The 21,838-nt window shown below is 48.8% G+C and overlaps 1 protein-coding gene and 1 long non-coding RNA gene across 3 annotated transcripts in view; both read right to left on the reverse strand.

Annotated features, from left to right (window-relative positions):
- LOC142823913 (uncharacterized) overlaps positions 1 to 21,838 on the reverse strand; it is a 402,411-nt gene that overhangs the window by 231,566 nt on the left and 149,007 nt on the right. The window lies entirely within an intron of this gene.
- The window catches only part of LOC149520834 (citron Rho-interacting kinase-like), a 224,885-nt gene that overhangs the window by 164,804 nt on the left and 38,243 nt on the right, over positions 1 to 21,838 (reverse strand). The window contains exons 6-7 of the mRNA XM_089775106.1: positions 20,280 to 20,333; positions 19,679 to 19,732 (exon numbers count right to left, since the gene is read on the reverse strand). Coding sequence (XP_089631232.1) covers positions 19,679 to 19,732; positions 20,280 to 20,333 — 108 coding nt within the window. The remainder of the gene's footprint in view (positions 1 to 19,678; positions 19,733 to 20,279; positions 20,334 to 21,838) is intronic.

Below are 21,838 nucleotides of genomic sequence, written 5' to 3' on the forward strand. Positions count from 1 at the left end.
CCATTTTCCTAAATATGTCGGACCCGCTTAACGGGAACGACTGGGGCTTGAATGTGCACCGACAGCTGCGCCCTATTTCCCGGGCTCCCAGCCTTACCACTCTCTCGATTCACCCCACCTTAGCCCCACCAGGCACGTTCTGTTGGGAATTCCCTCCCCCAGTGGTAGCTTCATTTCGTTGCCCCGAAGATCCTAAGCACCAGCCTGTTTTTGTTGGTAATCAGTCAAGGGTCCTTAGTCCGTATGGACTATTTAACAGCTCCGGCAGTAACGTCACCTCTCAGTTTGTTAATGTCCCGGACCACATTTTCCCACCCAACCTTACTTCCATTGCCCTTATTTCCCCTGAGGAGAACGCCTCATAGGCATATCCCTTTATCTCCTCTAACGCCATATTTAGGGAACTTGTTAACCTGTCTATTTCTTGTATTCGTACGGAAACCAACGGCCACGAAAACGGCGACCCGGTTCCCATTCCCTGGTATTGGGGTAATGAGGACAACGAGTATGACCTCACTACCTTTCTAATGGACCACCAAAAGCCAAACACACCGACTTTTTCAAAGCTTAATGCCCTGGACACTTCTGGATTTGCGACAACCAAGCCCACGCCACCCTTCCTGCACACGCCATAGGATGCTATACCCTTGGCTACGTCCAAATTGAGGGAGGAGGCATCTACTCCTACGCGAGAGACGAACATCCCCGCTTCACCCATCGACAAAAACGTGGATCTTGGGACATTTGGAAGTCAATTGAGGGCTGGTTTAGTAAAACCGCACAGGCTGTGGTCACATTTAACCCCGTAGGTAATTTGATTTTGCAAGAGGAAGTTTGAGCCCTTGGCATTAGCATTGAAAGACTTGGCAATAAGACTGCTACTGCCTTACTTCTTATTAATCAAAAGGTAGAAGAAGTGCGCGTGTATGTAGTGCAAAACCGTTTAGCTTTAGATTATTGGTTGTTAAAGGAATCTGGGTTTTGTCGTTGGTTAGGCAACAGCTGCCCTCAGTTTGCAGGTAAATGTTGTGTGGAAATTAAATCTATTGAGCAAAATGTAACACAGATTATTGATGATATCGAGGAGGTTGCTAAGAAGGCCAGAGAGTCTGTTTCTTGGTGGGAGAACATATTCGGCTGGGTCCCTTCCATATTTGGCCTTGGGGGATTAAGACAGTTTTTCTGGTCCCTTTGTGTCATATTGCTGGCTGTTAGCTTTGTGCTGTGCTTGGTTTGCAGCATCGTAAAAAACTTCACGAACCCCATCTCCACCCTACCTATCGCCACGCCCGAACAAGAGGGGCTGCTTGCCTTTGAGGAAGCGGAGACGGATGAGGAGGTGGAGGTCTAGGTCTTCCCAGACGCGGCCATGGCCACGGGGGCATGTTAGAGAAAAGAAACTGCTCCCCCAGTAAAAAAGTTTGGCCAGGCCATTCTTGCTATAGTGGGCTGCAGTACTCCTTGAGAGAAACCGGCCGCACCCTTCCTGCATACCATTGCCTTTAGAAAAAGGGAAGGTGTGAAAAGGGGAAAATAGCCTCAGACTCTCCCACCCATCACCTTGGCGTGAGAACTGCGGGGCTTACCTGGTCGCATGAAACCTGCACAGTTTCTGCCTTTCCCCTGGGACACTGACCCCCCCCCCCACTTGGTGACCATTGGGCCATATATGGTAATATGCAAGCGCGGGAAAGCGATGTGCAGATTTGGGGATAAATACCCATCGCACAGTTCGCTCTAGGAGGTCTTCGCAACACACGTACCACCGTGCGTGTGCCTTCTCGTATACTTCAAAGCGCTGCCGGCCTGATCAACCGACCAGCCACCTCCCCCGACTCTCGGGCGTAACCAAGGCCTTCGCAACCGAACCGATATCTGTGAAATGTTCCGTGTGCTGTGTAAGTTGGTATGTATGATTTGATTTGTCCTTGTTGTATAAGCTTAGTGTTGTAGTTGTTTTTGGGTAGTACATAGAGTTTGTAGTTATCACTGTTATTTAATTAGTGTAGCTGGATATTTTAAGATTAGAGACTATTCCCCTTGCCGTTCCCATCCTTATATCTCTGACACGTTTAACTAGAAGCCATAGAATAAATATAATAAATACTGTAAATTCATTATTAACACGGTCTATTAAAAATCTTAGAATAAATACTATAAATTCATCACTGTCATAAATAAATATTTTTTATTCGATAAAACTGTCCACCTGGTTCTGTCCTTCCCCCCTTGGGTATGCATCATCGGACCTGTGATTCTCGCGACAACCTGCTATTAAATATCTCCAATTATGGAGATTCCACAACCCCCCTAGGCAATTTATTCCAGTGTTTAACCACCCTGACAGGAAGTTTTTCCCTGATGTCCAACCTAAACGTCCCTTGCTGCAGTTTCATAGAATCATAGAATACTAGGACTGGAAGGGACCTCGAGAGGTCATCGAGTCCAGTCCCCTGCCCTCATGGCAGGACCAAATACTGTCTAGACCATCCCTGATAGACATTTATCTAACCTACTCTTAAATATCTCCACAGATGGAGATTCCACAACCTCCCTGGGCAATTTATTCCAGTGTTTGACCACCCTGACAGTTAGGAAGTTTTTCCTAATGTCCAACCTAAACCTCCCTTGCTGCAGTTTAAGCCCATTGCTTCTTCTTCTATCCCCAGAGGCTACGATTAACAAGTTTTCTCCCTCCTACTTATGACACCCTTTTAGATACCTGAAAACTGCTATCATGTCCCCCCTCAATCTTCTCTTTTCTAAACTAAACAAACCCAATTCTTTCAGCCTTCCCTCATAGGTCATGTGCTCTAGACCTTTAACCATTCTTGTTGCTCTTCTCTGGATCCGCTCCAATTTCTCCACATCTTTCTTGAAATGCGGTGCCCAGAACTGGACATAATACTCCAACTGAGGCCTAACCAGCGCAGAGTAGAGCGGAAGAATGACTTCTCATGTCTTGCTCACAACACACCTGTTAATGCACCCCAGAATCATGTTTGCTTTTTTTGCAACAGCATCACACTGCTGACTCATATTCATCTTGTGGTCCACTATAACCCCTAGATCCCTTTCTGCCGTACTCCTTCCTAGACAGTCGCTTCCCATTCTGTATGTATGAAACTGATTGTTCCTTCCTAAGTGGAGCACTTTGCATTTGTCTTTATTAAACTTCATCCTGTTTACCTCAGACCATTTCTCCAATTTGTCCAGGTCATTTTGAATTATGACCCCATCCTCCAGATTAGTCGCAACCCCTCCCAGCTTGGTGTCATCTGCAAACTTAATAAGCGTACTTTCTATACCAATATCTAAATCATTGATGAAGCTATTGAACAGAGCCGGTCCCAAAACAGACCCCTGCGGAACCCCACTTGTTATGCCTTTCCAGCAGGATTGTGAACCATTAATAACTACTCTCTGAGTATAGTTATCCAGCTAGTTATGCACCCACCTTATAGTAGCCCCATCTAAGTTGTATTTGCCTAGTTTATTGATAAGAATATCATGTGAGACCGTATCAAACGCGTTACTAAAGTCTAGGTATACCACATCCACCGCTTCTCCCTTATCCACAAGACTCGTTATCCTATCAAAGAAAGCTATCAGATTGGTTTTACATGATTTGTTCTTTACAAATCCATGCTGGCTGTTCCCTATCACCTTGCCACTTTCCAAGTGTTTACAGATGATTTCCTCAATTATCTTCCCTGGCACAGAAGTTAAACTAACTGGTCTGTAGTTTCCTGGGTTGTTCTTATTATATGCCCTTTTTATAGATGGGCACTATATTTGCCCTTTTCCAGTCCTCTGGAATCTCTCCTGTCTCCCATGATTTTCCAAAGATGATAGCTAGAGGCTCAGATACCTCCTCTATCAGCTCCTTGAGTATTCTAGGATGCATTTCATCAGGCCCTGGTGACTTGCAAGCATCTAACTTTTCTAGGTGATTTTTGACTTGTTCTTTTTTAATTTTACCTTCTAAAACTACCCCCTTCCCACTAGCATTCACTATGTTAGGCATTCCTACAGACTTCTCAGTGAAGACCGAAACAAAGAAGTCATTGAGCATCTCTGCCATTTCCAAGTTTCCTGTTACTGTTTCTCCCTCCTCACTGACCAGTGGGCCTACACTGTCCTTGGTCTTCCTCTTGCTTCTAATGTATTTATAAAAAGTCTTCTTGTTTCCCTTTATTCCCGTAGCTAGTTTGAGCTCATTCTCTGCCTTTGCCTTTCTAATCTTGCCCCTGCATTCCTGTGCCGTTTGCCTATATTCATCCTTTGTAATTTGTCCTACTTTCCATTTTTTATGAGACTCCTTTTTTATTTTTAGATCATGCAAGATCTCGTGGTTAAGCCAAGGCGGTCTTTTGCCGTATTTTCTATCTTTCTGACACATTGGAATAGCTTGCTTTTGGGCCCTTAACAATGTCCCTTTGAAAAACTGTCAACTCTCCTCAGTTGTCTTTCCCCTCAGTCTCGATTCCCATGGGACGTTACCTATCAGCTCTTTGAGCTTACCAAAATCCGCCTTCCCGAAATCCATTGTCTTTATTTTGCTGTTCTCCCTTCTACCCTTCCTTAGAATTGTGAACTCTATGATTTCATGATCACTTTCACCCAAGCTGCCTTCCACTTTCAAATTCTCAACCAGTTCCTCCCTATTTGTTAGGATCAAATCTAGAACAGCTTCCCCTCTGGTAGCTTTTTCAACCTTCTGAAATAAAAAGTTGTCTCCAATGCAGTCCAAGAACTTATTGGATAGTCTGTGCCCTGCAGTGTTATTTTCCCAACATATATCTGTATAGGGGTCACTAATCATGCTACCCCTAAATGTGGGAACTGTAAAACATGCCACCAGTGCTTGCAGGAGAGACACCACCATCATGTTAAGAGGTCTCGGAAGAACAAGCCTCCCCCCTTCCAGAGTTGAGTGAGCTGAGCTGGGGGGAAGGGTTAAAGGGCTTGAGTCAGCCTGCTTCACACCTGCCAGGTGTGAGCTATAAGACTGGCCCAGCCTGCACCTTTCCCCCTTTTGTTTTAAGGACAGACCTAAAGCAGACTCCCTGAGGAGACTTTTCTTTTGCTAGTCCAGTGAAAGCTGGATTCATTTGCCAGTCCAGCTGGTGGCTAAAGAGTTGAAATCACTGAGAGCTGAAATCACTGGTTTGGCTGAAAGCCAGGCCTATTGCAGCCAGTGAAGTGGCAGCGACCAGTGGCGTGGCGTGGAGCGGCGGCAGGCGAGGAGCGGCGACCAGCGGCAGCAGAAGACGAGGAGCGGCGGCAGGCGCTCAGCGGAGCGTCCAGTGGCGTGGGACGAGACAGCTGGTGGAGCGTGGTGGAGTTTCGTATAAGGTGCCCCCTATCTATCCCCCCACCCCCATTTCTACCCAGGTTGGGAGGTGAAACCCTGCGGGTGAACTTTGGGACTCTGGGTGGCACGGACCAGGGACAGAGACTTATTGGGGTGTCGGACTCTTTGGACTTCGGGCGATTCTTGGCTGGGGGGGGGGCTTGGCTTATGTTTGGGTTATGAACTCTGTTTGTGGTGTTTTCTCAAAGTTAATGCCGTATGACTTCTCTCTCTCTTTCATTAAATGTTTCTTTCCTACACTCAGACTCAGTGCTTGCGAGTGGGGAAGCATTGCCTCTCAGAGGCACCCAGGGGTGCGTGAATTTCCCAGATTACTGGGTGGGGGCTCGAGCCGGTTCTATGTGAGATTGACCCCAAGATATTGAACCCAGCCCTGGTTACTGCCCGGCCTACCCGGCAGAAGGGTTACATTTTGGGGGCTCGTCCGGGATTTACTGGGTCAGTACCCCTCGCAAGCACATGTTGAGTGAGTTGCTGTTGTGGGAAATAATTGTGATTTGTATTTGAGGAAATTATTGTTTGTATCATGGCTTGTCTGTCAGGTTTGTTGGGCCCTGGCTCAGAAGCCTCTAGCTCAAAGGCAGCAACCTCAGCAGATGATTGGGCAAAAGCCCTGGGGCAAATCTTGGAGAAATGTGTGCTATCCCATGCTATGGCAAGCTCCTATTGTAAGTTAAGATTATTCCCTGGGGAAGAGGAGTTTGAACCCTGGCTGGAACACACCACTGAAATGCTAGAGCAGTGGGCTGTGCCAGACAGAGAAAAACAAAGATGTTTAGTAGACAGTCTCTGGGGCCCAGCTTTAGATGTGATTCGCACCTTGAAGCTCACTAACCCTGAGGTCAGTGTAAAGGACTGCCTAGAGGCCCTCACTCACACCTTTGGGAACATGGAGGGTCCTGAAGACAGTTTCTGTAACTTTCTCAATGCTAAGCAGCACCGGGGAGAGGAGGTCTCAGCCTATGTACAGAGGTTGGAGAGGTTGCTGCAGAGAGCTGTCATTAGGGGAGCCGTGACTGCTGAGCAGATGGACCAGACCAGGCTGGCTCAAATTGTAAGAGGAACTCCATATTACAGCCCGATTCTACTACACCTCCGGCTAAGAGAACGACAGGAACACCCCCCCTACATACTCCCAACTGATAAAGGAGGTCAGAGAGGAGGAAGAAAGGCAGGCTGCCAGTGAGTTTTGGGAGGCCCAGACGCCTAAGCCAACCAGCACTGCATCCCGACAAACAGCTGGCGTGCTGATGGTGAACACCAGAGGAGACCTTGCCCAGCAAGTTCAGGTCCTGACAGAACGGATTGCTGAGTTGCAGAGAGCCAGTGACCAAGCAAGGATTTGCAGGGATGAGGAACCTCAGGCTGTGGTGATGGAGAAGTCAGTGCCTGGAGCTGCCATCCCACCCAGCCGAAAGGAGAGGATCATTCTTCTGCTACCGGTGTGGTCAAGATGGGCACAGGGCTGCACGTTGCCAAAATGAGGAAAACTCCAGTTTAGTTTATGGAAAGCTGAGAATCAGTCACGAGACGGTTGGGGGACAGGGACCACCCAGGCCCCCAGGATTTGATGGATTCCCCAGAAAAGACCACTCAGCTAGGATCCCTTCAGGACTGATAGGGCTTCGAGCAGAGGTCACAGTGAGGATTGAAGGGGCAGAGTGCAAAGCAGTGCTTGATACCGGATCACAGGTGACAATTATATTCCAGTCATTCTACCAACAGATGCTCAGGCACCTGCCCAGCCAGCCATTGACTGGCCTTGGCCTGTGTGGTCTCAGCATGAATGAATATCCCTACAAAGGGTATGTCATAGTGCACCTGGAATTCCCTGAGGAGGTGGCAGGGGTAAGAGAAGAGGTGGACACAGTAGCCTTGATGTGCCCCGACCCTAAAGGGGTCCCTGATGTGTCGGTGCTGATAGGGACCAACTCCAGTCTCTTCAAGGTGCTCGCAGAATACTGCAGTCGACGGGCTGGGGACCAATATCTGGACACCCTGATGATCCACGCCCTTTGTGCTGAAGCCTATAGGAAAATTGAAGATGCTAAACAGGAGACATCTGAGCTACCAAGGGGTACTCTAAGGTATGCAGGCACGAACCCTTTAGTAGTGCCTGCAAGGACAGAGCAGGAAGTGCTTGTCATGAGTACCTGGCTGAAAGGCAATAAACGAGTGTTTGCCATGGTAGAACAACCAACTGAGGGAGAGCTTCCTGATGGGGTCCTGGTCCCCTGTGGAGTTATAACCTTGCCAGCAGCAGCCCAGGACCCGCTCACGGTACTGACTGCTAATGAAACAAGTCGTGATATTATTGTGAATCAAGGGCAAAAGATAGCAGATCTTTTCGAGCCTGAATCGATGGTGAGTCCCCAGTGTGAACCCCACGTTCAGACTATAGATCCAGCAAGATTTGACTTTGGAGATTCACCCTTGCCCGAAGAGTGGAAGGATCGCCTGAGGAAGAAGCTCTCTGAAAGACCCAAGGTATTCTCACTGCATGAGTGGGATGTGGGGTGTGCCAAAGGGGTTGAGCACAACATCAGGCTACATGATCCCCGACCCTTCAGGGAGAGATCTAGAAAAATTGCACTTTCAGAGATGGATGATGTGCGACATCACCTTCAGGAGCTGGCTGCAACTGGCATCATTACCGAGTCCCACAGCCCCTATGCCTCAGCCATTGTGGTAGTCCGCAAAAAGAATGGGAAAATTTGGATGTGTATTGACTACCACACCCTGAACCGCCGTACTGTGGTTGACCAGTACACGATGCCCCGAGTAGAAGATGCATTAGATTGTTTATTGGGAAGCCAGTGGTTCTCAGTATTGGATCTTCGAAGTGGATACTACCAGATCCCCTTGGGAGCAGAGGACAAGGAGAAGACCGCCTTCATCTGCCCATTGGGGTTTTATCAGTTTGAACACATGCCTCAAGGGATCTCTGGGGCCCCCGCCACATTCCAGCGCCTCATGGAGAAAGTTGTAGGGGATATGAACTTACTGCAAGTCTTGGTCTATTTGTCAAGTATCAGAGGGTAGCCGTGTTAGTCTGAATCTGCAAAAGCGACGAAGAGTCCTGTGGCACCTTATAGACTAACTGAAGTGTAGGAGCATAAGCTTTCGTGGGCAAAGACCCACTTCGTCAGATGCATGCATGCATCTGACGAAGTGGGTCTTTGCCCACGAAAGCTTATGCTCCTACACTTCAGTTAGTCTATAAGGTGCCACAGGACTCTTCGTCGCTTTTGGTCTATTTGGATGATCTGATTGTATTTGGAAGGACCTTGGAAGAGCATGAAGACAGACTTCTTAAAGTACTTGACAGGTTGGAGGCCCATGGGCTGAAACTTTCCATTGATAAGTGTCAATTCTGCCGAACATCAGCGAAGTACGTTGGTCATATTGTGTCCCAAGAAGGTGTGAGTACTGATCCGGATAAAGTAGAAGCACTCACTACCTGGCCGCGCCCCAGAAACTACAGAGAGCTTAAGACTTTCCTTGGATTTAGTGGCTACTATTGGAGGTTTGTGAAGAATTATGCCACCATTGTAAAGCCTCTGAATGATCTTACCAGGGGATACCCAGCCATCAAGAGGAAGGCTAAGACCAAGAATAAGGGGAGGCCCCCCCAACCTCCCGATCCAAGACAATATGGCCCCCTAGAGCCCTTTGGACCACGATGGGATGAGGGATGTGAAAGGGCTTTCCGAGAGATCATTAGCTGGCTAACTCATGCTCCAGTCTTAGTTTTTGCTGACCCAAACAAGCCATTCCTCCTACATACAGACGCCAGTTTGGATGGTTTGGGAGCAGTCTTGTACCAAGATGTGAACGGCAACCGTAAACCTGTGGCCTTTGCCAGCCAAGGGCTGTCTGATAGTGAAACTCGTTACTCCATCCACAAGTTGGAGTTCCTGGCCTTGAAGTGGGCCATCACTGAGAAATTTCGTGACTATTTGTACGGTGCTAAGTTTCAGGTATGGACAGACAACAACCCACTGACTTATGTACTGACAAGTGCTAAGCTGGATGCTACTGGACAACGATGGGTGGCCGCCCTGGCCAGCTATGAGTTCAGCATACAGTACCGATCAGGGAGAAACAATGTAGATACGGATGCGTTGTCTCGGCGTCCACAGCCAACAGAAATTGGTGAGATTCCTGTAGACGGAGTGAGAGCTATCTGCAATGGTAGTTATCAGAAGTCCAAGGCACGTGAGAGTCCTCATGGGTGTGTTGCAGAAACACTGGGCCTACCCCCTGAGAGTGTACCCTCTGTCTCCGTGAACTACATTATGTTGGACCAGTCCCCCTTGCCCAGGCTCAATGCTTCTGACTGGCAGAGAGTACAGCTGCAAGATGTCGACATCCGTAACACACTACTTGCAAAAAGAGAAGGGAAAAGCCCTAGTGCAGTTGCCACATCCACCCCTGAGGGTAAGCTACTGTTGCGGGAGTGGTGCAAATTGGAACTAATACAGGGGGTGCTGCACCGGATCACCGTAGATCCTTTGCAAAATCAACGAACGCAACTAGTGCTACCAAAAGAGTACAGAACCTTGGCCATGAGATTTTTGGGCATTTGGGAATGGAGAAAACCCTGGAACTTATCAGTAATAGGTTCTACTGGCCCCGAATGGCTGAAGATGTACGGAAAAAATGTGAGACCTGTGCCCGATGTGTTCATAGGAAAACTCTGCCTACCAGAGCTGCCTATCTGGAGAATATCACCACCAGCAGGCCTTTGGAGCTGGTGTGTATCGATTTCTTGTCTTTAGAAGTGGACAGGAAAAATATGGGGAACATTTTAGTAGTGACTGACCATTATACCCAATATGCACAGGCATATCCCACACATGACCAACAGGCCACTACTGTGGCACGAGTTTTGTGGAAAGATATTTTTCAGTGTATGGTCTCCCAACTCGGATACATTCTGACCAGGGGAGGGACTTTGAGAGTCACCTCTTGAAGGAGGTGCTACGATTGTCCGGCGTTAAGAAGTCCAGAATAACACCTTACCACCCCCAAGGTGACCCTCAGCCCAAGCGGTTCAATCGGACTCTACTAAATATGCTGGGGACTTTACGCCCAGACCAGAAAGCATCCTGGAGCCAGCACGTCGCATTTTTGGTGCACGCCTACAATGCTACAAGAAATGATGCTATAGGGGTCACCCCATTCTTCATGATGTTTGGACGAGAGCCGAAACTGCCTATAGACATATGCTTTGGAGTATCAGGAGATGGCGAGAGTTATGAGACACACTTGCAATATGTCTCCCGATTACGAGAAAAACTGCAGAATGACTATCGCTTGGCTATTGCAGCTGCCCGGAAAAATGCAGACCGTAATAAATATGCCAGTCTAGACGTAGCCATTCTGTATGCATCAAACTGATTGTTCCTTCCTAAGTGGAGCACTTTGCATTTGTCCTTATTAAATCTCAGCCTGTTTACCTCACATCATTTCTCTAGTTTGTTCAGATCATTTTGAATTGTGACCCTATCCTCCAAAGCACTTGCAACCCCTTCCAGCTTGGTATCATCTGCAAATGTAATAAGCATACTCTCTATGCCATCATCTAAATCATTGATGAAGATATTGAACAGAACTGGCCCCAAAACAGACCCTTGTGAAACCCCACTTGTTATGCCCTTCCAACATGATTGTGAACTATTAATAACTGTGTTTTACAAACACAGCACTCTGTTTGGCTATATCTACGCTACATCTACACCGGCATGATTTTCCGGAATTGTTTTCCGTTAAAAGCATTTGCGGAAAAGAGCGTCTAGATTGGCAGGACGCTTTTCCGCAAAAGCACTTTTTGCGGAAAAGCGTCCGTGGCCAATCTAGACGTGCTTTTCTGCAAAAAAGCCCCGATCGCCATTTTCGCGATCAGGGCTTTTTTGCAGAAAACAAATCTCTGCTGTCTACACTGGCCCTTTTGCGCAAAAGTTTTTTTGAAAAAGACTTTTGCCCGAACAGGAGCAGCATAGTATTTCCGCAAAAGCACTGACAATCTTACATGAGATCGTCAGTGCTTTTGCGGAAATTCAAGCGGCCAGTGTAGACAGCTGGCAAGTTTTTCCGCAAAAGCAGATGATTTTGCGGAAAAACTTGTCAGTCTAGACACAGCCCTACATTGCACATTCTTGTGCAAGAAGATATGCAAATGAGGCAAAGCGGTGAATATCGCCGCACCTCATTTGCATACCTAATGAGCCGCCATTTTGCGCAAGGGGCTTTTGCGCAAGAGCCGGTCTGCCTGAGGAATAACTCCTTTTTGTGCTACAGATCTTGCGCAAAAAGGCCTGTGTGGATGCTCTGGAGGGGTTTTTGTGCAAGAACTGGCCTCCTGGAAAAAACACAGGTGGCCTCTTGGACACTCCGTAGCAGGCAATCACAACTCTATAGTTCCAGTCTGCTGGCCCCTCTTAAAGCTGCAGGCACCCTGCACAGCCATTGTGGCAGGAAGCTTGCCCACAGCAGGTGCCTTTGCCACGCGGCTCTGTTTGGGCGACAATGGCAGAGCAGCAGGGTGCCCAAGAAACCCCTGGCCCTGCCAGGGAGTAGCCACAGAGCTCCCGGGGCAGCAAGCTCTGCACCCCAGCCTGGTCTAGCGCCAAAATAGTGACCCCCCCCCTCGAATTGTGGGGCAAGGAGGAGTCGCTCCAGGAACCCAGGGCCAAGAGGCACAATGTGGACATCTACTCCCGCATGGTCACGTCCCTGACGGAGTGAGGTCACCCTGCCCGAACCATGGAACAGGTCCGGGCAAAGGTGAAGGAGCTCCATCACAGATATGTAAGGGGAAATGGAGTGGAGGGCTCGCTCAGTGGCAGGACCCCACACCTGCCCCTACTTCAGGGAGCTGCACCACATCTTGGGGAGGGGGACCCTCTTCCCTCTCCATCGTGGTCGACTCTGGCCCGGAGCAGCCGGTAGTTCTGCAGCCGGACCCTGTCCCCAAGGAGGAGGAGATGGAGGGCCAGATCCAGCCCCCGATGGAGGAGGAGGAGGAGGACCAGGACAGCAGGACCGTCGCCCTGTCCTTGGAGCCAGTCCCTGCCAGCCTGGACATCTCCCAGGCCGCCTCGGAGGCCTGGGAGGGATCTTCAGGTATGTTGGCACACGCACACACACACACACACACACACAGGGTGGGGGAGGTGGCCGCACAGGGGGCGGGGGGCACAGTGTCGCATGGGCTGGTTGGCCAGCACATGCTGCTGCAGTCTGGGCACATGCAACAACATGCAGCAGGAGGATGCAGCACACGGCCACAGCAGCCAGCCCCTCAACATGCCCGGGAGCCTGCTGCCAGCCTCATGGGTGGCCACACGAGTCCTGCCCCCAGGGGGGAGAGGGCGCACCCAACTGCAAGCAGGCTAGATGCAAGGGTGCAGGCATGACCCCACACACACCCTGGAGTGCTGCACACAGCACATGGGCATGCCTGCATGTGCAAGGAATCAGCTGCTCACACACACAGCACAGCGAGCCGCAGCTGTGTGTTCAGACCGCAGGGAGGGGCAGGCTTCACATAGCTCAGGGGATCCCACTCTGGCCACACACTTCCCTTACCTGCCTGGCCATGGTGTGTGTGTGTGGGGCGGAAAGCGGGCAGCACAGTCCTCTGGCCACCTCAGGGTCCCTGTGACACAGGGCGTGCTGTGAGGGCCACACATGGCCTTGCACCCACGACATCCCCCTCCTGTGGCTGCAGACTGGTGCAGTCACTGCTCACACAGGAGGGCACAGCCACAGGGATGTGTGTGCAGGGAGGACTGACCGCCCCTCCCTCTTGTGTCTTCTCCACAGCTGGACCACCCGGGACAGAGGGCCATGTCATGCCACCACAGCCACCTGCCAGAGTCCGGGGGAGCCGCAGGTGAGCCAGGCATGCCAATGACCTCATGCAGCAACACATCGAGGTGATGTGCAACATCCACGCCACCCTGTCGCACAGGCTCAACGCCGACCTCGAGTGGCGCTGCTACACCATGTATGGCATCCTGTCCCGTGTGGGAGAAAAAAATCAAATAACTCTGAGGCTGTGTCTACACTGGCATCCCTTCCGGAAAAGGGATGCTAATGTAGCACTTTGGAATAGGCAACTCCGCGGGGGATTTAAATATCCCCCGCGGTATTTGCATTAACATGGCTGCCGCTTTTTTCCGGCTTGGAGATAAGCCGGAGAAAAGCGCCAGTCTAGACGTGATTCTCCGGAAAATAAAGCCTTTTCCGGAGGATCTCTTATTCCTACTTGAAAGTAGGAATAAGAGATCCTCCGGAAAAGGCTTTATTTTCCGGAGAATCACGTCTAGACTGGCGCTTTTCTCCGGTTTATCTCCAAGCCGGAAAAAAGCGGCAGCCATGTTAATGCAAATACCGCGGGGGATATTTAAATCCCCCTCGGAGTTGCCTATTCCAAAGTGCTACATTAGCATCCCTTTTCCGGAAGGGATGCCAGTGTAGACACAGCCCAATTGTGTCTAAGGGGGGACACTGGAGGAAATCAAAACTCTCTAAAAGAAAACTGCTGTAAGGGTTAAAAGTTTTCCAGACCTCTCTCCCTGTAACAGAGAGAATTCATCTTTACTCTAATCAAGACCCTTACAATGCCTATCTCAAGTTCATGGAGACTCCTAGTCTGTCACAAATTGTCATGTAAACTCTTATCTTTGTCAGTTTGCCTTGTAGACTCCTCACTCAGGTTCTCGTGCCTTTGTACTGTAAAACTTACTTCTAGCACTTCTGGTGTGAACAGAAACGTCTCAGAGTACTTCTGCTGAGACTTTGATATGTTAAAGAAAACAATCAACAACTAAACTGTCTGAACATACTGCGTAAAGAATCCCTGAAACTGTCTCTCAGGGCTGCTGCTGCTCTCACTCTGGTAGCTGTCAGCCTGCATGCATGCATAATAAAGTTTTCCTTCTAGATTTCTCTCCAGACCTCCAGCCTCGGACCCTTCTGGGGACTCTGTACCCCAGGGGAGCGAGATTTCCCCAACATCTGCATGGTGGAACAGCTGCCTGCTGCCGCAGCTCCTCCCTTCCACCCTCCTGCCCCCCTCCTATGCCCATTTCCCATCCGTCTGCCCACCCTTCCATGCCTCTCCTCCCTCCCTTCCCCATGGCCATGCCCCCTCCCTCAGTCATGCATATGGCCCCTCCTCCTGTCCCTGTGCTGATCCTGACCCTGCTCCAGCTGCCCCTCCTGCCCACCCCTTTCGTGTCGCCAGACATGCCCTACCCTCACAAGGTCTGTGCACCCGAGGTGGCTCTGCAAGCTGCCCCACCACCCCTCCCAGTTCAGACAGCCCCCCTCTCCCTGCCCACCTTCTTTTATGTTTAATAAAAAAAAGACTAGTTTTCTTGTAAAACCAAACAGGTGTGTTTATTGGGAGGTCAGGGTAGGGTCAAGGGGAGGGGGTGAGAGGGGGAAGGGAGAGAGAAGAAAGGGAGAAGTCCCTGTTAAGGAGGCCCTAGGGAGAGTTACTGTGGGTCCTGAGAGAACCTGTCCCTCAGGGCCTCCCGGATGTGCATCCCCAACTGATGGGCCTGGTGGGTTGTAGCTGTCCGGAGCTGCTCAAAGCCACGGCCCTCATGGGCGGCCTCTGCCACCCACCCCGGGAGGAAGGCCTCCCCCTTACACTCCACCAGGTTTTGGAGCACACAGCAGGCTGCCACCACCTTGGGGATATTCTGCTCCTCGATGTCCAGGAGGGTGAGGAGGCAATGGAAGCGTCCTTTCAGGCGCCTGAAGGCACACCCCACCTGCAGGCAGGCATTGAAAATGTCTTTGTTGCGATCCAGCTGGCCGGTGTAGGGGTGCATTAGCCAGGGCATAAGTGGGTATGCCTCATCCCCCACTATGCACACTGGCATAGTCTGATCACCCACGGGAAACTCTCAGCGGGGGGAAAAGGTGCCCGCCTCCAGTTGGGCACACAGGCTGGAGTTCTGAAATACTCCGGCATCATGAGCTCTTCCTGACCACCCCACGTAAATGTTTGTGAAGTGGCCCCAGTGGTCCACCGGGGCCTGCAGGACTACGGAGAAGTAGGCCTTGTGGTTCACGAACTGGGCTGCTCGATGTTCTGGGGCTCGGATGGGGCTGTGCATGCCGTCGATTGCTCCCATGCAGTTTGGGAACCCCAGGGCAGCAAAGCCACCCATGGTAGCGGCCAGGTTATGAATCCTGATGATTCTGCGCAGCAGCAGGGAGTTGATGGCCTGGATGACCTGCAGAAGGAGAGAAAGAAACACACAAAACAGAGAATGAGAGAGGGGTTGTGTGCTCCCAGTGGTATGAGCCCACCCCGCCCCCGGACCAGGCCTGTGTGAGGCCAAGAAGGCACCAGCCCCTGGGGCCAGGCCTTTCCCCCACCCCCAGTCCACCACGTACAGTGCCCAGCCCTTCTGTCCTGAGGGTCCTCCTTATGCAACACCCTTCCCCCCCCCCCCCCCGTGCAGGGGCTGCAGCCCGTGCTCTCCTTACCTGCATCAGGATGGCTCCGATGGTGGACTTCCCCACCCCAAAGTGGTTAGCCACCGAGTGGTAGCTGTCTGGGGTAGCCAGCTTCCATAGCGCGATGGTGACCTGCTTCTGGGGTGGGATGGCGGGCCGCAGGTGGGTGTCGTGTCATTGGAGGGCAGGTGCGAGCCAGGCACAGAGCTCCAGGAAGGTGGCCTTGTGCATCCTGAAGTTCTAGACCCATTGCTGGTCGACCCACCTCTCCATGACCAGCCGGTCCCACCAGTCCGAGCTGGTCTCCAGCCTCTTCTCTGTATGGTGGCCTGGGGCAACCAGACTGGAGCACCCGCAGCCAGACAGAGGCTCATCAAAAGGATCTCGGGGTCCAGCTCCAGCTGGAAGAGGAATGCTGCTTGAAGCAGGTGCTGCAGGGAGTGTAGCATGGCCCTGGGGGTCCATTGCATGCCCAGGGGCAGCTCCGGCTCCATAGCAAACAGGGTAGAGGAGGAAAAAGCCGTGGTGTCCCCCAAAAAGCACAGGGCACATACAGCAGGCACTGCTGAAGCTTTGCTTTCCCAAAGAGAGGTCCGCAAGCAGCCAGCAGAAGCAGAGAAGCGGCTATCCGGGGGGGTCCCTGGAGGGCTCCGGCAACAGCACTCAAGAGCAACTGGTGACCTAAAGCCCAGCTAGGTCCGGTTCCGGGGGGCTTTTTATGTGAGAGAGCATCCAATAGTGTGGACACTCTCTTGCACAAAAGTGCATCGCTTTTGCAATGTGCTTTTGAGATCTGGACGCACTTTTGCACAATAAGTTTTTGCGCAAGAACTCTCCCGCGAAAAGCTTCTTGCACAAAAACCGTGTAGTTTAGACAAAGCCTCAAAGTTTGGCTCCACCTATATGTGTGAGCAGGCTCTCTCTCATTTGAATCACGTCAAAGGTAATTTGCTCTCAAGACTGACAGAAGACAGCCTGAATGAGTGCATGAAGCTGAATTTGACCAATTATGATGTAAACTTCAAAGAAATGTGCAAAAAGATGCAGCAGCATTAGTCCCATTAAATAAAGTATGTGAGTACAATGTTTCATTTATGCTATTATTAATCATTATGTCCATTATCTATAATATTAAGTTGTATATTTTCAGTCATATAAATGGGCATTCTTATACGGCTCTTTGTTGACCACTTGTTCTGAATTTTGATGTAGTTTGGCTCTTTCGTTTGAAAAGGTTGCCAACCCCTGGTTTAAATCCTGGCGATCCAGGCATACTTATTGTCTATCCGATTTAAACTATGGCGGCAACGCAAAACTACAATTTTGTTTTTAAAGAAGAAGAACTTGGATAAAACAGTAACTTTGCAAGGGAAACACAAAGAACAAACTACTGTACTTATCCACAGGAATCTATCAACAGTAAGTGAACACTGGTTGGCCTTTAGTACGCTGGCACTAAACACTGGTTGGCATTTAGTGGCCTGTGATGGTGGTCAGACTAGACGATAGGGTGGTCCTTTTTGGTCTTAACTCTATGAATCCAAGTTCAAATCTCTGCCCCAAACTTCACATCTGCTGTTGCAAATGTTGGAAAGAGCTTGAAGGAAGGAGAACTACAAGTCTGTCTTCTTGTACTAGTACCTTCTACTTCTCTACTTGCACTGGAGTTCAAGCTTAGTCCACAAACTCAGCCTAATCCCTTTAGACAAAATTCATGGATGTATTTCTGTTAAAGTGTTCAGAGAACATTGTGTTGAGCTGCGTCATTTCTTATCATAGAATCATAGGACTGGAAGGGACCTCGATGGGTCATCTAGTCCAGTCCCCTGCATTCCATGTTAGACCTATCGACAGAACAGAAATTGCTAACTGAAAAGTAATTTTATGATTAATCCATAGTATACTGGGAGAGTAAGCCAAGAGCAAAATACATTTCACTACTGAACTAGCAAGACATGAACCCAGGTCCCCAGAAATAAAAGGTTAGGATAGCATGTTACATGTTGTATGCTCATGCTGGCCTTTTAAATTAGAATATCTATTCACTATTCCTGGTCTGACTTAAACACTGTTGACACATTTCAAGAGCAGAAATCATATTGAGAATTCTGACTTCAGACATCTCCCACCCTCACTTTCTCCCTCTGACATCCTCCCCCTTGCTGTGACTAATTCTATTTTTGACTAAGAAACACAGTGCATCTCTCCCCTGCATTAGGGTGTTGCTGGAAAGCCTTGTGAAAAATTCACCAATCTCACCCCTGATTTTAGAACATTAGAATGGCTATACCAGGTCAGACCAAAGGTCCATGTAGCCCAATATCCTGTCTTCCAACAGTGGCCAATGCCAGGTGCCCCCCCCCCCCCCCCCGTGATGCAATGAACAGTACAGGTGGCCATCAAGGCTATATCTACACTGCAAGTTTTTGCGGCAGAAAATATGCTAATGAGGGACTCGTTAGCATGAGTTGCAATGTCATTAGCATATTTTCTGCAGATTCTTTTTGTGCAAGGGGTTTTTGCGCAAAAAGAATAGGCAGAAAATATGCTAATGACATTATGACTCATGCTAACGAGTCCCTCATTAGCATATTTTCTGCTGCAAAAATCTGCAATGTAGACAAAGCTCAAGTGATCCATTCCCTGTCACTCATTCCTAGCTTCTGGCAAACAGATGCTAGGGTCACCATTCTTGTCCATTCTGGCTAATAGCCATTGATGGACCTATCCTCTGTGAATTTATCTAGTTCCTTTTTTGAACCCTGTTAAAGTCTTGGCCTTCACCACATCCTCTAGTAGGGAGTTCCACAGGTTGACTGTGCATTGTGTGAAGAAATACTTCATTTTGTTTGTTTTAAAACCTGCTACTTATTAAATTTCATTTGGTGACCCCCTAGTTCTTGTGTTATGGGAACAAGTAAATAATTTTCCTTATTCACTTTCTCCACAGTCATGATTTTATAGACCTCTATCATATCCCCCCTTAGTCTCCTCTTTTCCAAGTTGAAAAGTCCTAGTCTTATTAATTGCTCCTCATATGCCAGCCATTCCATACTCCTAATCATTTTTGTTGCTCTTTTCTGAACTTTTTCCAATGATGAGATTTTTTTTTTAGATGAGGCAACCACATCTGCACACAGTATTCAACATGCAGGTTACCATATATTTATAAAGAGGCAATAAGATATTTTCTGTGTTATTATGTATCCCTTTCTTAATGATTCCCAACAGTCTGTTTGCTTTTTTGACTGCTGCTGCACATGGAGTGAATGTTTTCAGAGAACTATCCACAATGACTCCAAGATCTCTCTTGAGTGGCAACAGCTAATTTAGATCCCATCATTTTGTACGTACAGTTGGGATTATATTTTTCCAATATGCATTACTTCACATTTATCAACACTGAATTTCATCTGCCATTTTGTTGCCAAGTCACCCAGTTTTGTAAAATCCTTTTGAAGCTCTTCACAGTCTGCTGAGGACTTACCTTGAGCAATTTTGTATCATCTGCAAATTTTGCCACCTCACTGATTTCCCCCTTTCTCCAGATCATTTATTAATATGCTGAATAGGATTGACCCCAGTACCTCTGGGAGACACCACTAGTTACACCTCTCTCCATTCTGAAAACTGACTATTTATTGCTACCCTTTGTTTCCTGTCTTTTAACCAGTTATCAGTCCACGAGAGGACCTTCCCTCTTATCCCATGACAACTTACTTTCCTTAAGAGCCTTTGGTGAGGGACCTTGTTAAAGGCTTTCTGAAAATCTATGTACGCTATATCCACTGGATCCCCCTTGTCCATGTGCTTTACCTTTGCCAGTTTCTCCTGCAGCTCCTGGATTTTGGTATGCTGCTCTACATTGATCTACAGTTAAATACAAGGGAGAATAAAAAATGAATGTCTGCCATACTCATGATTTATTTATTTTAGTCTCACTCTAAAGTAAAAAATATGTATTTACTTTAGTCTTTAGATTTAGTCCCAAAATCTTTGTTTCTCCCTGTAATTTCAAGTCGCCAAATGATCCAATATATTCCCGTTCCTGATTTTCTCTGTACCATTTGCCATATTTCTACCACTAAATAAATCACTTTGGCAAAGCATGCAGAATTAAATCCATTTATTTTTCATTCTTTATCCATGATGACACACAAGATTGTTTTCTTTTAACCCACCTCCAGCACAGATTGGACATAATAGCTTGTCTTGACATAGCTACTGTATAAATTCAGTTGAAAACAGACAAACCAAACCCAGCTTTAAATCAACTCTCACAAAACAGTCCCACAAAGAAAAAGGGTGAACGTCTGTTCATGCCACTGACTATCCATGGATGTACCATGTTTCTCGCAGCAATAATATACTTGGAAAGAATCAGGCAGCCAACTCTACTGACACTAAGGAAACATACCTTCTCCAGTTTGGAATACAGCTCTCCTACTTCAGTTTGCCCATGGTCTTTAGCCTGTATTTTAAAAATATAAAATATATAACTGAAGAAAAGGTTTAAGATCTTTGACTTCACCCAGAATCATAACATCAGGCAGTTTAAATGTAAACTGCTTTACAGGAAATAAACTATACTCCTTGTAGCCTATAGAGTTAAGTTGCTTGCCTATCGTGCTAATAATATGATTGTATTGATTCAGATTAATTCATGAATATCTTAAAGGGTAGATTTAGTATAGTATAGATATAGTATAGAGCAGGGGTGGGCAATAATTTTTGGCAGGGGGCCACTTCAAGATTTTGGAAAGTGGTCAAGGGCTGCACTTTTCTCTGCAGGATGTGCAGGGTCTACGATGGAGGTTGGGTGCAGAAGGGCGCACAGGGTAAGGGACTGGGGTGCAGGAGACGGTCTGAGAGGAAGCTTGGGTGAAGGGGGGGTTGTGACCTGGGTCAGGGGATTGGGGTGTAGCGTCAGGGAGGGAGTATGGGTGCAGGAGAGGATTCTGGCCTGGGAGAGGGGCTCTAGGAAGAGGTGCGAAGTCTGGGAGGGAATTGTGGCCTGGGAGAAGGGGACAAGGGGGTGCAGACTGCAGAGGGTGTGGGTGGAAAGTCTGGGAGGGTGTTTGGGTGCAAAAGAGGATTCTGGTCTTGGGGAGGTGTGTAGGAGGGAGTGCAGGGTCTGGGAAGGAGTTGTGACCCAGGGCAAGGAGGTGCAGAGGGTTTGGATGGTGATCTGGGGAGGGAGTTGGGGTGTAGGAGGGGTTGGGATGCCAGAGGCAGGCTCTGGCTGGGAGACGCTTACCTAAGCCAGCAGCCCTGCAGCACCCCAAGGCAGGCTAGGCTCCCTGCCTGCTGCAGCCCCAAATCACTTAACACTGCAAGCTGCAAACCCCACGTGACTCTCATCTCCAGGATGGGGAAGAGACTGCTCCCATCCTCTAGGCCAATTTCTCAGATCTTATTGTCTGGTTGTTTCCAGCCAATAGGAACTGAGAGATTGGCTGGGGTCAGTTCATATTGGCCGGTTGTTTCTGGCCACTAGGAGCTGAGGATTGGGCTGGGGGCGGGGAGATCGCACAAAGCTTCCCCCTCCCTGCAGAGAAGAGTGACGCATGGACTGAGCTTTAAACCCACACCAGCTGTGTGCCTGAGGGTCCCAGCAGGGTGGTCTGTGGTATGGATCCAGTGGCTTGGCAGGCTGGATCTGGTCCCCAGGCCGTATTTTGCCCAGCCCTGATATAGTCCTTGGAAGGCACCAGACTGATGGCCCCTGGTGACGATGGGGAAGGTGAAGGTAATGAGAAAGATGATGGGCTAACACCTAAGATTGTTCTAGAAGGAATGATGTAAGTATATGGTAAGGAAATATGGATGAACATTCCCTGTCTTATGAAATTGGGGTGTTTGTGACTGTGCTAACCATATTGATAAACTATATTTGTAAATATACAAGAGTTTCTATAGGGTGAGTGTTACAGCTGTGCACATTAGGGTTCCCAAGCATAGAATAATTGAATACTG

This window comes from Pelodiscus sinensis, chromosome W (genome assembly GCF_052426305.1).
Source record: "Pelodiscus sinensis isolate ZL-2025 chromosome W, ASM5242630v1, whole genome shotgun sequence".
Classification (NCBI taxonomy): Eukaryota; Metazoa; Chordata; order Testudines; family Trionychidae; genus Pelodiscus; species Pelodiscus sinensis.